The sequence below is a fragment of the Orcinus orca genome, chromosome 13 (genome assembly GCF_937001465.1).
Source record: "Orcinus orca chromosome 13, mOrcOrc1.1, whole genome shotgun sequence".
In the NCBI taxonomy this organism is placed as follows: Eukaryota; Metazoa; Chordata; class Mammalia; order Artiodactyla; family Delphinidae; genus Orcinus; species Orcinus orca.
In genome coordinates this window covers 60,835,205-60,851,907 of record NC_064571.1, presented here as the reverse complement: position 1 = coordinate 60,851,907, position 16,703 = coordinate 60,835,205, and the positions used below count along the sequence as shown (strand labels likewise).

Here is a 16,703-nt window from a genome sequence, read left to right as displayed (position 1 = left end):
CCTCTCACTGTTGTGGCCTCTCCCATTGCGGAGCACAGGCTCCGGACGCGCAGGCTCAGCGGCCATGGCTCATGGGCCCAGCCGCTCCGCGGCATGTGGGATCTTCCCGGACCGGGGCACGAACCCGCGTCCCCTGCATCAGCAGGTGGACTCTCAACCACTGTGCCACCAGGGAAGCCCTAGACTGAATTTTTATGAGTTCAAATATTTTACTTCACAGTACCATAACAATGATAACTGCTATTTATATTAGCTCTTTGTAGATCTATAGAGGACTTTAACTGATAAATTAGATTTTGTAGATTAGATGTCAAAATCTAATCTATGAAAGCCACATTAATATCATAAGCCAATCATTCAATGAGTGAAGGTTTGGGGAAGGATTATTTGAAACGATGACATTAAGAAACAAAAACTTCAAGGATTATATGCAACTCAAATCCCAAGTAGCAAGGGGAAAGCGGATTAACTGTCGGTGTTTTCTGTACCGTGGTTTGACAGTCCTCTAACTCAGTTTTTGTAAATCTCCCTTGGTGTTCACATTTGCAGGAATTCAATCAACATTTACCACCTTGTACCATTTTTCAGGATCATAGTCCGGAAAAAATTCTGGACCATGCCAGAAGCCAACGAAGTACTCCAGTGACCAGAAATCTGTGGTGGAAGCGAGTCTCTTGCACTTTTCCACTCCTGCGTTTTTTCAACCCAATCCTACGCTTTTCTTTCCAGCTCCTGCACACCCTCAGGACTGTACCAAAGGCACATCCCAAAAGAGTAGGCATCTTAATTGCCTTACACAGGCCAAAGAAGAAATACGTTGGTTCTGTGGCTCTTCTCCAAGGCACTGTCACCTCACACTTCCAGAGCTTTAGGATTTACCTGGAGGGTTCATGGCAAAAGTGGAATTCCACTTCCACTCTCAAGGAAGAGGTGGCACGAGTCTTCCCTCTTAAAATTTTTATCTTGAAATGTCCAATGTGGCAGTGAACTGCGGACCCTAGCGAACAAGAAATCTTATTATTATTATTATTACAAAAAAATCTTAGCCCCGCTCCACACCCTGAACCCCAATTTCATCACCCCAGGCCTCGGGACTCTCAGACCTCGAGTTGTGACCAAGGCCACGGACTACAAAACAGAGAATTCTGGGGGAAGGAAGTGACGACACGGCGCAAAGCACGCTGGACTCCGGCAGGCTCGGCTCAAGAGATTTCTTCCTTCCAACGCGGCTGCTGAGGACCTGGAGGTGCTAGGAGATTTAACTGGTATTTTTCTCATTTGTCAGGATTACACGCTAAGTATCACCTGGCTTGAGTACAGCTCAAAGTATCATGCGGCTTCGGGTTACGCCAGGGCATCAGCTCTAGAGTCTTAGCTGCTGCCCCTTCGTTTACGCATCCGCCAAACAAATTTTAAGATGAAAAGTGTCAGAGATCCGGGGGCCTCTCCCTGGCGGGATCCAGCGGAGACACAGAGCCAGAGAGGGAGTGGGTGGATATCAGAGGAGTTTTCTTTTTCATTTTTGGCTAAGAGTCGTGTGGCGTGAGCTCCTTTGATGGAAGGAGAGTAGAGTTCAAGGATTTGAGCATCTGTAGACTGGAGATCAAAGCCAGCGTGAAGGCGATCTGGAGTGGGATTGGGAGGTGAAATAGGAGTGTGCCAGATAAGTTATCCCAGACTGGGCCCCGCGGCAACTCGATGTCCCCGTGGCTTTCAGACTGAATAGTAAAATTTAACTGTCTTTCTGATATGGAACTTGAGGCAAATTGCAGGTGTTCTCTACCTCTAGAATGGAGATTGGAGTAAGACATTTGCCTGGGTGGAACATATATATTAATCCGAACTGGTGGTTGTTTTAGATCTAGCCAGCTGGCAACCATGAATGAATGGATGAAGAAAGGCCCCTTAGAATGGCAAGATTACACTTACAAAGAAGTCAGAGTGACAGCCAGTGAGAAGGAGTATAAAGGATGGGTTTTAACCATAGACCCAGTCTCTACCAAGTGAGTATGGGTCCTGCTTCCCAGAAATCACCCCTTTGCACTGTTACATCCATACTAAGAAAGCAGATAAATGAAAGGCTAATTATTCCCACATAAGAATTTAATTTCCTTTGAAGCTAAGTATTGTTCTAATTATAGATTTGTGTCAGACCAGCCAAGTTCGTAGAAATGGGACACTCCTTTTATATTACATTTTATTGGAAAATTTCAAATATACACAAATGTGAAGAGAGTAGTATAATGAACACTAATCTTATTCCCCCTTCCAAATATTTTAAAGCCAATTACAGACATAATTTTGTTCATAAATCCTTCAATATATCTCTTAGCAGATTCGGACTCTCTAATAAATGTAACCACAATACCATTATAACACCTAGCAAAAGTAATAATAACTTTAATATTAGCTAATTCCTAGTTTGAGTTCAGATTTTCCTGTTTGTCTCCAATGTATCTTTTTAAGCGTATCAATTTGTTGATATGTCTCTGAAGAATCTTAATCTATAACTGTACTTTCTCTCTCTTTGGTTTTCCATGTCATTTATTTGTTGAAGAAATGGAATCATTTGTCTATAGAATTCAACACACTCTGGATTTAGCTCATTGCATTTATCATGGCATAGTTTAACATGTTCTTTTATCCTTCGTATTTCCTGTAAACTGGTATTCATAACTAGAGGTTTGATTAGGATCAGATTTATTTTTTGCAAGGCAACTTTAAAGGTGGTGATCCACACACTTTATTTTGGAATGATTTTAGATTTACAGAAAAATTGCAAAGAAAATACAGAGAGTACCTATATACCCAGCTTCCCCTAATGTTAACAGTTTACACAACTGTCAAACATTTGTCGGAATTAAAAACTTACACTCACTAAACTACAATCATTTGGATTTTATCAATTTTTCCACTAATGGCCTTTTTCTGTTCTGGAATCCAGTCCAAGGTCTTACATTACATATAGGCATCCTGTCTCCTTAGTCTTCTCTGATATGTGACAGTTTTTCAGTCTTTACTTGTTTTTCATGACCCTGACACTTTTGAAGTGTCCTGGTGAGGTATTTTATAGAATATCTCTCAATTTGGGTTTGTGTGATGATTTCTTTCTTTTTTTTTTTTTTGGCTGTGTCGTATGGCTTGCGGGATCTTAGTTCTCTAACGAGGGAATGAATGCAGGCCCTCGGCAGTGAAAGTGCAGAGTCCTAACCACTGGCCTGCCAGGAAATTCCCTGTGATGTTTTCTCATAGACTGGGGTTATAGGTTTTTGGGAAAAGTACCACAGAAATGAAATTCACATCACGTCACATTGCATCACATCATGTCATACACCATATCATATCATATTTTAGTTAGGATTTTTCCATTTGTATTCATGAGTGAGATTAGCTTATAGTTTTATTTTTTAATCCTGTTCTTTTCTACTTTTGATCTCAAGGTTATATTAGCCTCATTAAATGAGTTAAGGCATAGTCTCCCTTTTATAGTCCATAGGAGAATTTGGTTGGATTAGAAATGTTTGGTCCTTGAAAATTTTATAGAACTTCCTGGTAAAATTGTCTGGGCCTTTTTTTCCCCCTCCATGGGAAGATTTTAAACTGGTTATTTCAGGTTTTTTAAAAAAGATTATAGGACTATTTACATTCTCTCTTTTTTTTTTTTTTTTGAGTCAGTAGTAGAAATTTATATTTTCTAGGAAGTTTTCTGTTTTCAGTTTCAAAATTATTTACCTAAATTTGTTCTTAATATTTTATACTATTAATTTTCGCTACCTTATTCCTAATATTATTTATATGTGCCTTCTTTCTCTTTTTATTAATCTTGCCTGAGTTTTGTGAAATTTATATATCCTTTTCAAAGAACCAGCTTTTGGCTTTGATGATCCTCTTATTGACTTTTTTTAATTGAAGTATAGTTGATTTACAATATTGTGTCAATCTCTGCTGTACAACAAGGTGACTCAGTTATACACATATATACATTCTTTTTTATATTCTTTTTCATTATGGTTTATCACAGGATATTGAATATAGTTCCCTGTGCTATACCTTAGGACCTTGTTGTTTATCCATTCTAAATGTAATAGTTTGTATCTACCAATCCCAAACTCCCAGTCCATCCCTGTCCCTCTCCCCCTCTGCCTGGGCAACCACAAGTCTGTTCTTTATGGCTATGAGTCTGTTTCTGTGTTTTTTTGTTTTCCTGTTTGTTTGTTTGTTTTTTTGGCCACGCCAGGTGGCTTACGGATCTTAGTTCCCCAACCAGGGATTGAACACATGTGCTTGGCAGTGAAAGCACAGAGTCCTAACCACTGGACCACCAGGGAATTCCCTGTTTCTGTGTTGTAGATAGGTTCATTTGTGCCATATTTTAGATTCCACATAAAAGTGATATCATATGGTATTTGTCTTTCTCTTTCTGAACTTCCTTCACTTAGTATGACAGTCTCTAGTTGCATACTCTTTTGTTTTCTCTCTCATTAATTTTGTGCTGTGTTATTTTCTTTGGTCTGCTCTGAAGGAGAGTTATTCAGTTGCTTTTTAACTCTAAAAGTTAAATCTGTACCCTATCTTCTTTCCTAATACACATTTAAAGCATTCATAACTCTTTAAGTAATGCTTTAATGACATCCCACAATGATCAGCTTTAGGCTGGACAAAAGCCTTAGATGTTTAGGACCATCAGAGAATTCGTATTGAACAAGTGAAAACATTTGGTGGTGAGAGGAGTAATTTAAAACGGGGAAGAGCATTCCCTGTTGTTCTAGTGACCTGTTGGGGGTTGATGCTGACTCTCATTTCACTGCTTCTTCCATAGTTTTATAGGCCTTTTGGTTTTTCTTTTGCAACTGTGCTCTGAACTTACTTTTCCTCCAAAGTATTGTCCTTGTGAACTTCCTTGAAGATGGCAGCATGTCTGTGACCGGAATTATGGGACATGCTGTGCAGACTGTTGAAATTTTGAATGAAGGGGACCATAGCGTGAGAGAGAAGCTGATGGATTTGTTCATGTCTGGAGACTGTAAGGCGTACAGCCCTGAGGATCTGGAAAAGAGAAAGAACAGCCTGAAGAAATGGCTGGAGAAGAACCACATCCCCATCACTGAAGAGGGAGATTCACGAAGGACTCTCTGTGTGGCTGGGGTCTTGACTATAGATCCACCATATGGTCCAGAAAATTGCAACAGTTCTAATGAAATTATTTTGTCCCGTGTTCAGGATCTTATTCAAGGACACCTTGCAGCTTCCCAGTGAGAGGCCAAGAACTATGGATGCACTGATTGAAATAAGACTTCATTTTTTGAAAATTCTTTGTTGTTTTTGGTAAAATCAAAGATGGGGATTATCAGTGCTAATAAGTGAACTGGGCAAGGATGACATCACAAATAAAATTAACATAGGGACATCAGAATTATAAGAGCCTTTCCTTTTGATGGGGATACACCTCCATTTCTTTTTTTTTTTTTTTTTTTTGCGGTACGCGGGCCTCTCACTGTTGTGGCCTCTCCTGTTGCGGAGCACAGGCTCCGGACGCGCAGGCTCAGTGGTCATGGCTCACGGGCCCAGCCACTCCGCGCATGTGGGATCTTCCCGGACCGGGGCACGAACCTGTGTCCCCTGCATCGGCAGGCAGACTCTCAACCACTGTGCCACCAGGGAAGCCCACACCTCCATTTCTGTTAGGCAAGAAATGTATGTGAAAAGGATGCAACATGTTAGATTCAATATAAATGCTAAGGTAAAATCACAGTCTTTTTTTTTTTTTTTTTTTTTTGCGGTACGCGGGCCCCTCACTGTTGCGGCCTCTCCCGCCGCGGAGCACAGGCCCCGGACGCGCAGAACCAGCGGCCACGGCTCACGGGCCCAGCCGCTCCCGGACCGGGACACGAACCTGTGTCGCCTGCATCAGCAGGCGGACTCTCAACCACCGCGCCACCAGGAAAGCCCAAATCACAGTCTTGTTACATCCCTTGCACTAACTAGATGTGTCTGTTTTAAAACGTTTATTTTAAAAAATTTTTTGGTGTAATGATGTTATAGCATTTGAATCAGAATATATTCTTTTTTGGTTGAAACTTGAACGTTTTGGTAAAATCTTAACACATAAACCTTATAAACTCTCAAAGCCTTAAAAAGTGAGCACTGGCTGATATCTCTGAGGAAAGAGGTGTGACAGGTATTGTGCTGCTGAGCTCAACCCAGTTCTTTTGCCTGATGGGTTCAGCCCAGGCTTCTGGGTCACAGTGCTTTTTTCCTACAGTCTCTACTCCCCTTGTCAGGCTTCACTGAGGGGAGACAGTGCAGGAAGTACACTTAACTACATCTGATTCTACCCCTTGGAAGCCAGTCAGGGAGGTTTCTGGCCTACAAAAGCACCTCAGATTGTTAGTTTGGGGGTTGTATGGTCAGGCCACTCAAGATGGCTGTTCTCTTGCTCTTGGCGTGACCAGTCCCTGCTGCGCCTACACCCTACTCACATGAATGTGCTTGCCCCCTGCCCCAGCCGGTGATTGTTCTAGTCCTTAGGCCAGAACAGCTCCACCTGCTAGTTTATTAAAGGGAAACACCTGCCCCCATGATGCTAGTTAACCTGAGGGGCTGTAAGGGTTGGGTCTCATCTGCTGGTTTCCCCGGTAACTGATGAGCCACCCTGACGTCAGTTCCCCCGTAAAAGGTAGCTTCCTGCTCCTCCCAGTAGTGAAGGCTGCTGCGTCTCGCTTGCGGTGTGCCCCGCACGGTGGAGGTGTTTCTCCAGGACCTTGCTTCGGACGTGTAAGGTGCCCTGTCCAATAAGCTGGCGCTGTCACTGGGCTCTTTCTTCGGCCTCGAGGCTGGTTATCCACAAGGCTTGCAGACCTGCGAGGTGCGGCCCAACAATTCACAAGCCAGCCAGGAGGCCTAGGGAACTCCCGTGAGTGCCAAGATGTAGCGAAGGAAGGACGGGGACGGAAAGTTGCGGGAGGCAGTGGGGAGTCGGGGGGAGATCCCAGGGTGGCCGCCCACTAACATGTGGAGCCCTGTGGCAGCTGACTACCGTGAAAGGTGTTTTTTCTCTTCCATTGTGTTGATGATATCCTGTTAAACTCAGTCTGTTTTTTGTTTTTTTGTGTTTTTTTGCGGTACGCGGGCCTCTCACTGTTGTGGCCTCTCCCGTTGCGGAGCACAGGCTCCGGACGCGCAGGCTCAGCGGCCATGGCTCACGGGCCCCGCCGCTCCGCGGCATGGGATCTTCTCAGACCAGGGCACGAGCCCGCGTCCCCTGCATCGGCAGGCGAACCCTCAACCACTGCGCCACCAGTCAGTCTCTGCCCACTCAGTCTCTTTTGAGTTTAAAAGTAGCAGCGCTATGCTCGTGGCTCATCTGACTGCACGGGGATGGCTGGTGAATACAAACAAAACGTCAGGACCTGAATTATCCACAAAGGGCAAGTACACCCCCAACCTACCACCCTTAAACAACTACAGACAGGCTTTAGGGGTATTAACTTAGGGACAGGTTTGTGAATTGGACATGGCCAGTTACCTGGAAGGGTTTGGTTCAGGTCTATGGCAACGGAAAAATAATAAGAGTACCCTTGGGCTTCTGTTCCCAGCTATGGAAGGGGGCAAAGCAGTGATGCAGTGTGATGGAACAGTAGCTATACGCAGTCTACAGAGAGTTATAACAGGTGGAAGACATTATAAAAGGCCTACTCGAGTCCTGGAGCAATGTAAAAACCACTATTCAGGGTCTAGAACAGCTGTGTGTGACATATAGGACCTCTGTGGACATGGATAGCAACCAAGGAATCCACTTTACTGGCCACGAAATTCAGAAATGGGCCAATGAAATGACGCACTGTCATTTCTACCTACCCTGCGCCCCCACTGCTAGCAGGCTAGTTGAAAGGATGAGTGGACTACAGCTGAGACGGGAAACCCGCTCTCTGTGTGGACCAGGAGGCTAACTCAGGCCCTACGAACTATAACTGAAGATCCCAGGAGCAGTCGTCTCAGTGCTTACTCCATGTTAACCCAGAATCAACTAGTCAGCACCATCGGAGTTCACCTGTTAACCACTGCAGGGACCATTGCCAACTACTGGTCAGGGTGATAATTCACGTTTGCCCCCGCCACAGGATCTACCTCCAGGGGAACACATTATAGAATAAATGACTCTGGGGCTTCCCTGGTGGCGCAGTGGTTGAGAATCCGCCTGCAAATGCAGGGGACACGGGTTCGTGCCCCGGTCCAGGAGGATCCCAGATGCCGCGGAGCAGCTGGGCCCGTGAGCCATGGCCACTGAGCCTGCGCGTCCGGAGCCTGTGCTCCGCAACGGGAGAGGCCACAGCAGTGAGAGGCCCGTGTACTGCAAAAAAATTTAAAAATAAACAAATGAATAAAATAAATGGCTCTGGGACTGGCAGGTAAGTCCCCCATGGTTTGGGTTTGCTGCCCTGTGGGGAATAGGATTAGAAAGGGACTTACAGATTTCACCTGTCTTCTACCCGCCCCACCTACCACTACTAAGGTAATTAACCCAGGCCCCTACTGGAGGAAGGCCCATTATATTAACCTCGAGGTCTGTTGTTCTACCACCTTGCCTGTATTGGCACTGGCTATGGACACTGAGGGTGGACAGGTGGAATGGTACTGCAGGCCAGGACAAAAATCACAGGCAGGGGTGGTGTTACCTGAGAATGCTGTTACTGCTTGTATTTTCGTTAATGGTCATGATCTCCTGTGCCTGTTAAACATTTATTACATTTTGTCCCTGGTCCGAGCAGAGGTAATCTGTTCGCGGACTGGGTGATAACAGTGGCCTCACTGTGAAATGAGTTTGATTGCTGGATCTACAGCAAAATGTCCTCCTTGGGATTTCCATGAAAAATTGACGGGATAAAGTGCCTGGCCTCAAAGTTTGCCCACGTCTTGCACTCTTGATACTCTTCGGCTGCTATTGTGTGTACTGCATGTGTGGTATTTGGGCTGCAGTGCCCCTCTAGATACCTGACCCCAGGAATATCACATAAGAGGGGCTGACCCAGATGGTAAGGGTCGTGCAGGGTGTGTAGGGGTGGAGTGTGTGGTCAGATGGCTCAAGGTGGCTGTTCTCTTGCTCTCTGTACATGCCCTGCGTGACCAGTCCCTGCTGCGCCTACACCCTGCTCGCCTGGACGTGCTCGCCCCCTGCCCCCGCCAGTGATTGTTCTAAGCCTTAGTCCAGAATGGCTCCACCTGCTAGTTTATTAAAGGGAAACATCTGCCCTCCTGTTGGTCATTAACCTGAGGGGCTGCAAGGGATGGGTCTCAGCTGCTGGTTTCCCTGGTAACTGATGAGCCACCCTGACGTCAATTCCCCCTATAAATGGTAGCCTCCTCCCCCGTGTAGCAAAGACTGCTACCATGTCCTGCTCGCCGTCTGCCATGCACAGTGAGGGTGTCGCTCCAGGACTTTGCTTCAGATGTGTAAGATCCCCATCTATTAAACCATTGATGTCTCTGTCACTGTTTCCGGGCTCTCTCTTTGGACTCAAAGCTGGACAACTACATGGCTTGCATGCCTGTGGGGTCTTTTCAGGGGAATGTCTACATTGACCCCAGGGTTCATCAGATTAGAACTCCAAGCGGCTTACTCCCTAGGACAGGGGTAGCAAACTTCAGGCCATGGGGACAAATCCAGGCTACTGCCTCCATTTATTAAAATGTTATTGGAACAGAGTCATACCCACTGGTTTGTGTATTGTCTGTGCCTGCTTTTGAGCCTTAGTGGCAGAGTTGAATATTGACAGAAACGATATGGTTTGTATTTACAGAAAGATATGGCTCTTTACAGAAAGGTTTTCCCTAGGAGATCCTTGAACTAGCCTGGTCTGCCAGGGGTCAAGGTGGACTTATGTCCCCTGTCATCCATACAAAAAGAATCTTGTGGTATTTTTGGAAGAAATACTTTAAAATATTCAGGTTTTAGGGGGTCTTTGAAAGCAGTTTGATAACATCGCTGTTACTTTCCTGCATAGTTGTCTAATAACAGGATGTAACCCCGTGGTTCTTGCACTTTTGCAAGCATCAGAATCAGCTGCAGGGCTTGTTTAACAGATTGGGAGTAGGGCTCAGCAATTGATTCTGATTCAGTAAGGGGCCAGGAACTTGCATTTATAACAAACTCCCAGATAATGGTAGTGCTACCAGTTCCAGATCACACTTGCAAAAGCAGTTTAGAAGCTTTGGGGAACAGAAAGGCCTTCCCTCACAACTTTGTAAAGTTCCATAATCTTAAAAGTGAAATTTAGGTCATAGCCTTTCCCCTCAAGCCCTGGAATGTCCTTGGACAGCGGATAGGGGACGGGGAATAAAAAGAAATTTCTTTATCTATTTATTTATTTATTTTTATTTTTTGCGGTACGCGGGCCTCTCACTGTTGTGGCCTCTCCCGTTGCGGAGCACAGGCTTCGGACGCGCAGGCTCAGCGGCCATGGCTCACGGGCCTAGCTGCTCCGGGGCATGAACCCGTGTCCCCTGCATCGGCAGGCGGACTCTCAACCACTGCGGCACCAGGGAAGCCCCTGAAAACAAATTTAAATGGCAAGGATTCCGGCAAAATGAGGGAGGCCTTGAAAGAAGACCTGTAGGAAATTATCCAGTGTTTGGTCAGGAGTGAACCTTGACCTAGGGACAGGTGCACTGGTGTTGGTGGATTTATTTGCTGTCAGACTAGTGAGCTGGGGACAGAGACTTTCTTGGCAACTGAGTCATCTGATTTGTTTAAAAATTTGCCTTGCGAACAAAACCTGAGTGCTAAAGAGGGTACATGATCTGGCTCTGCTATGGAAACCTGCCTGCTTAGGGAGCTGGGCCAGCCAGTCCCTCGGCTCAGATTCTCCCTAGGAGTTAACTCACCTGTTTCTGATCCCTCCTCTGGTTCCAGATTCCCGGAGGGAGATCCTTCCCCAAAGCTGGCTCTGCCAGCTGGAGGCAGTAGCCAGGGCAGTCCTTGAGCACAGCTGGTGTGAATGATACTTCTCAGAACAAAAGGTGGTTAGGACTTTCACTGAGTATCTTTTGATCTTGGAGCAAACTTTCCAGCCTCTGTGGTGTATCTTGCTATCCCATTGTTCATCTGATTTCCTAAAACTCTCCACCTTCTTCCAAATGTTATGGCTGAAATAGATTTTTTCCATGAATTGTTTTCAATAAAATTAATGAAATTTAAAGCATTCGCAGTTTTACCTGAGAACTGGTGGAGTTTTCATTGATGCTTCTTGAAGTAGACTCTAGAATACTAGGGTCAAGGCTATGGATTACTATAAATTTTGGGAGAAATCGGAACAGTGAAGGACTATAATTAAACATACTTAATTGCTTCCACTACCAAATACAATCTTTTTTTTTTTAAACCACTGAGGTAAGAATAACATACAAAAGCTACCTATTTAGTGTATATAACTTGATGAGTTGGAGATAAGCATACACCCATGAAACCATCCCCACAATCTATGCCCTAAACATATCCATTACCTCCAACAGCTTTTCCTGCCTTTATTATTATACAACTGGTTTTGATTTTTCAGACATTAAAGGATTTCTATTAAAAAAATTATACCATTACCCAAACATGCTTTTTACTTTTGCATGTTACTGTAGAATCCTTTAAAAGTCTACATAACTGTAATCAATGTATACAGTTTAGTTTTCTGTTTCTGTAGTTTTCATAATTTTAATATTTAAGACTATTGTGTTGTTGGACTACAACTTACTAAAACATTTCCTTAAATTTTTGACATTTGTTCTTTTTTTTAAAAAAAAATTGGTTGTACCAGGTCTTAGTTGCAGCAGGCAGGCTCCTTAGTTGTGGCATGCAAACTCTTAGTTGCAGCATGCATGTGGGATCTAGTTCCCTGACCAGGGATTGAACCTGGGCTCCCTGTATTGGGAGCACGGAGTTTTAACCACTGTGCCACCAGGGATGTCCCAACATTTGTTCATTTTGCTATCATAGATTATGGTGCTAAAGAATATCTTCATGAATATGTCTTTATTGCTATTATCAAAAGCTAGTGCTTAGAAATGAAAGTACTGTGTGAAAGAGTATGAACACACGTAGGTTTTTCTTCTTTAAATATTTTATGCTGCTTTACATCAACAACAATAATGTGTATACAAATTTCATTACACCCTTAGAGTATTAATATTTTGTTTAATTTTTACAACTGAACATAAAATGGTGTTTTAAAGTTGCTTTAATTTGTATTTATTAACATTTTTCCATGTGTTTCCAGTATGGGAACTGTTTGATTCACATCTTTATTTTTTTTTTAATCTTCATTTTCAAAAAGTTATTTCCCCCATACTTATCTTGTCATCAGTTTGTGTTTCTAATTTTTACTACATGGCTATATATGTTAATGAGCAACTGTAATTATACATGCATTGCTTCTAACTTATTTTGAGCTAATTTCAGATTTATAGAAAATTTGCGAGAACAGGACAAAGAATTGTCATATATCCCTAGCCAGCAGATGCTAACATCTTACCACATTTGCATTTTTTGTGCACATGTATGAGTGTGTTCATTTTTCTCCCTGAACTGTTTGAGAATAAATTGTGGACACAATGGAAATATGAGGACATTTTCTTAAATAACCACGGTACAGTTATCAGAATCAGGAAACTAACATTGATACAGTAGGATGATGTAATACATCCAGATTTTGCCTATTGTTCAGTGTCCACTGTATCAAAAAAAGACTTACTTGGATCATGTATTACATTCAGTTATTATGTCCCTTTAGTTTCCTTTACTCTGGAGTAGCTCCTCAATCTTACTTTGACTTTCATGACTGATGGTTTTGAATAGAGGCTGGTTGTTTTGTGGAATATCCCATAATTCGGGTTTGTCTGTTTCCGAATGATCCAATACGATATGCATTCTTTTGGGTAGGAGTACCCTGGAAATGATAGTGTGTTCTTCTCAGTGCATCATTATCAGGAGGCATATGATGTTGATTTGTCCCATATTTGGTGATGTTAACTGTGATTACTTGGTTTAGGTGGTGTTCGTCAGATTTCTCCACTGTAAAGTTATTATTTTTTTCTTCCTAATCAAAGGCATCTTCATACATATTTCTAAAAGCTTTATTGAGGTATTAACATATAAAATTCATCCACCTTAAGTGTATAATTCAGTGACTTTTTTTTTTAGTAAATTTACAGAGTCGTGCAGCCATCATCACAATCTAATTTTTTAAACATTTCCACCATCCCCACAAGATCCCCTGTCCCATTTGCAGTCAATTCCCATTCCCACCCTCAGCCCCAGGCAATCACTAATCTACTTTCTGTACCTGTGGATTTGATTTTTTTGTACATTTCTATAAATGGACTCATACAACATATAGTCTGTGTCTGGCTCCTTCTACTTAAATTTATTCACTTATAGAATATTTAGGACAATATCCTATTGTGTTGATGAACCACAACTTACTAAAATATTCCCCTAAATCTTGAATTTGATGTCCATGTTGTAGCATGTATCAGTGGCTTCTTTTTATTACTGAACACTATTCCATTATGAATATACTACATTTTGTTTATTCATTCTCCAGTTGATGGATTGATTAGGATTGTTAAGTTTTTGGCTATTACGAACAATGCTGCTGTGAACATTCATGACAAGTCTTTGTGTGGGCATATATTTTCATATTTCTTGGGTGAAAAACCTAGGAGTGGAGTTGCTGGGTTATATGGTAACTTTATGTTTAACGGTTCAGGGAAGTGTCGCACTATTTTCCAGCGTGGCCGCGCCATTTTACGCTCCATCAGCAATACACGAGGGCTCCAATTTCTCTGCATCCTTACCAGCACTTGTTAGTGTGGTTATAGTGGTTATGAAGTGGTATCTCCTTGTGGTTTTAATTTGCATTTCTCTAATGACTCGTGATGTTCAGTGGTGTTCATGTGCTTATTAAGCCATTTGTATGTATCTTCTCTGAAAAGTTTACTCAAATTTTTGCCCATTTAAAAAAGTGAGTTTGAGTTGTAAGAATTCTTATATATATTCTAGATAATGTTTGCAAATTAAATATCTGATAAAGCACTTTTTTCTCCCAGTCTGTGGCTTGTCTTGAATTCTTTTTATTATTTAAAAATTTTTATTTTATATTGGAGTATAGTTGATTTACAATGTTGTTAGTTTCAAGTACATAGCAAAGAGATTTTTATACATATATCCATTCTTTTCCCGATTCTTTTCCCATATAGGTTATTAAAGAATATTGAGTAGAGTTCCCTGTGCTATACAGTAGGTTGAGTTTTCTTAATTCAAAAGATTTTTGCACTTCAGAAATAGCATTAAGTGCAGCTTATCAATTTTTTTCATTTATGGATCATGTTTTTGGTCTCAAAGCTAAGAATTTTATGTCTAACCCAATGTCACAAAGATTTTCTATCTCTTCTTTTAAATGTTTTAATTCACTCTTATACTTAGGTTTATGTTCCATTTCTTTTTTTTTTTTTTTTAATTTTATTTTTGGCTGCATTGGGTCTTCGTTGCTGCATGTGGTCTTTCTCTAGCTGCGGCGAGCGGGGGCTACTCTTTGTTGCGGTGCACGGGCTTCTCATTGCAGTGGCTTCTCGTTGCGGAGCTCGGACCCTAGGCACGCAGGCTTCAGTAGTTGTGGCGCGTGGGCTTCAGTAGTTGTGGCGCATGGGCTTCAGTAGTTGTGGCCCACGGGCTCAGTAGTTGTGACTCACGGGCTCTAAAGTGCAGGCTCAGTAGTTGTGGCACACGGGCTTAGTTGCTCTGCGGCATGCGGGATCTTCCCGGACCAGGGCTTGAACCTGTGTCCCCTGCATTGGCAGGTGGATTCTTAACCACTGCACCACCAGGGAAGTCTTGTGCTCCATTTCAGTTAATTTTTGTGTATGGTCTGATGTAAAGGTCTAAATTTTTTTTTACATGAGGAGATTCAATTATTCCAGTACAATTTGTTGAAAAGATTGCTTTCTCTATTGAAATGCCTTGGTACTTTTGTTGAAAATCAGTTGATGATAAACTATAAAAGTTTATTTCTGGGCTTACAATTGTGTTCATTGATCCATTTGTGTGTCCTTATGTTAGTAATGCATTGTATTAATTACTATAGCTTTACAGTAAGAGATTTGATATAAGTTCTCCAACTTTGTTCTTTTTAAAGGTTGTTTGACTATTCTGACTCCTTTGCATTGCCATACAAACTTTGGATGAAGCTGTCTATTTCTGGAAAAAATGCCTATGGTTTTTTTTAAGAAAATAAATTTATTTATTTATTTGGCTGCTTCGTTGCTGCTCACGGGGTTTCTCTAGTTGTGGCAAGCAGGGGCTACTCTTCATGGCGGTGCACGGGCTTCTCATTGCAGTGGCCTCTTTTGTTGAGGAGCACGGGCTGTAGGTGCACGGGCTCAGCAGTTGTGGCACGTGGGTTCAGTAGCTGTGGTCGCAGGCTCTAGAGCTCAGACTCAATAATTGTGGTGCACGGGCTTAGTTGCTCCGCAGCATGCGGGATCTTCCCAGACCAGGGCTCAAACCTGTGTCCCCTGCATTGGCAGGCGGATTCTTAACCACTGTGCTACCAGGGAAGTCCCACCTGTGGGGTTTTGATAGGGATTGTGTTGAACCTATAGATCAGCTTAAGGAGAATTGTCATCTTATATAATAATACTGAGTTTTCCACTCCATGAACTTGGAATGTCTCTATTACTTAGATCTTTAATTTTCTTACAACAGTGTTTTATAGTTTTCAGTGAACAAGTCTCATGCTACTTTTGCTAAACTTATTCCTGGTATTGCTTTAATGCCATTGTGGATGGAATTGTTTTCTTAATTTCATTTTTGAATTATTGATTGCTTGTATATAGAAATAATTTTTGTATGTTGGTCTTGTATCCCATGGCCTTGCTCATTTATCACACACACACTTTTGCATTCCTCTTTATTTACTTAACATTATCCAAATACATATTGAAGAGTGAGTAGGCCATAAATTTATTCCCTACAGATTCCTTGATATGCAGAAGTCGTTCACAAAGTTTAAAGAAGCACACCTAATTGCTGAATGAGATGAGAGTCTCGAAAAACAGAATTAAGGGGCTTGGTTGAAGCATTCAGTACCATTTCTTTTAATTTCAACATTCAGGCATCCCGTCTCCTTGCAACCTTCAGAGGTTCTTGCAGGGGAGTAAATTAGTTCCTGATTGAATTTATTCAAGTAAATTTTATTGCTCTCTTGTCCTGTTTCTCCTGTGTGCCTGTTTATCTTTGTATCCAGAGTTCCTAAGGTGACTGGCACATAGTACCTGATTAAAATAAGTTGGTTATATTGAAATTATGAGTGTAAATAAATGTGGGAGGAATTTCTGCAACCCCAGTATGGGTCTCAAACTAGCTATGTAGCACACATTAGTTATAAAGTGGACAATCGGCCTTCTTGTTAACTAATCAGATTGCATGCTTCAATTAATCCAGGCTTAGCCATGCTTACTGTGGAAAAGGATGGTATAAAGATTTATGGGCTAGAAATAATGGGGACAGCTTGAGTTGAAATGGGAAAGTGCGCAGGTGAATTTCAGAGACAGAAGGGTGGCATTAACAGAAATGTCTTTAATTACAGATTGTTTTGTGCTGGGTCTATAAGTAGTGGATTAGTTTCCTCACATGGGATAGTCCCTTGGTGCCCGTGGTATAG

General features: G+C 42.3%; 1 protein-coding gene across 2 annotated transcripts; it reads left to right on the top strand.

Annotated features, from left to right (window-relative positions):
• Positions 1–581: 581 nt before the first annotated feature.
• Positions 582–6,069, top strand: GEMIN6 (gem nuclear organelle associated protein 6). Of its 2 annotated transcripts, XM_004265034.3 has the most exons (4): positions 582–1,265; positions 1,860–2,003; positions 4,881–5,740; positions 5,947–6,069. In XM_004265034.3, exons 2-3 carry the CDS (start codon positions 1,879–1,881, stop codon positions 5,254–5,256), a joined length of 501 nt encoding a protein of 166 aa, XP_004265082.1. In that variant the 5' UTR covers positions 582–1,265; positions 1,860–1,878; the 3' UTR covers positions 5,257–5,740; positions 5,947–6,069. The 2 variants fall into 2 exon arrangements, with proteins under 2 accessions (XP_004265082.1, XP_033275136.1); XM_033419245.2 differs by lacking the exon at positions 582–1,265 and having other exon boundaries at positions 1,272–2,003.
• Positions 6,070–16,703: the final 10,634 nt, after the last annotated feature.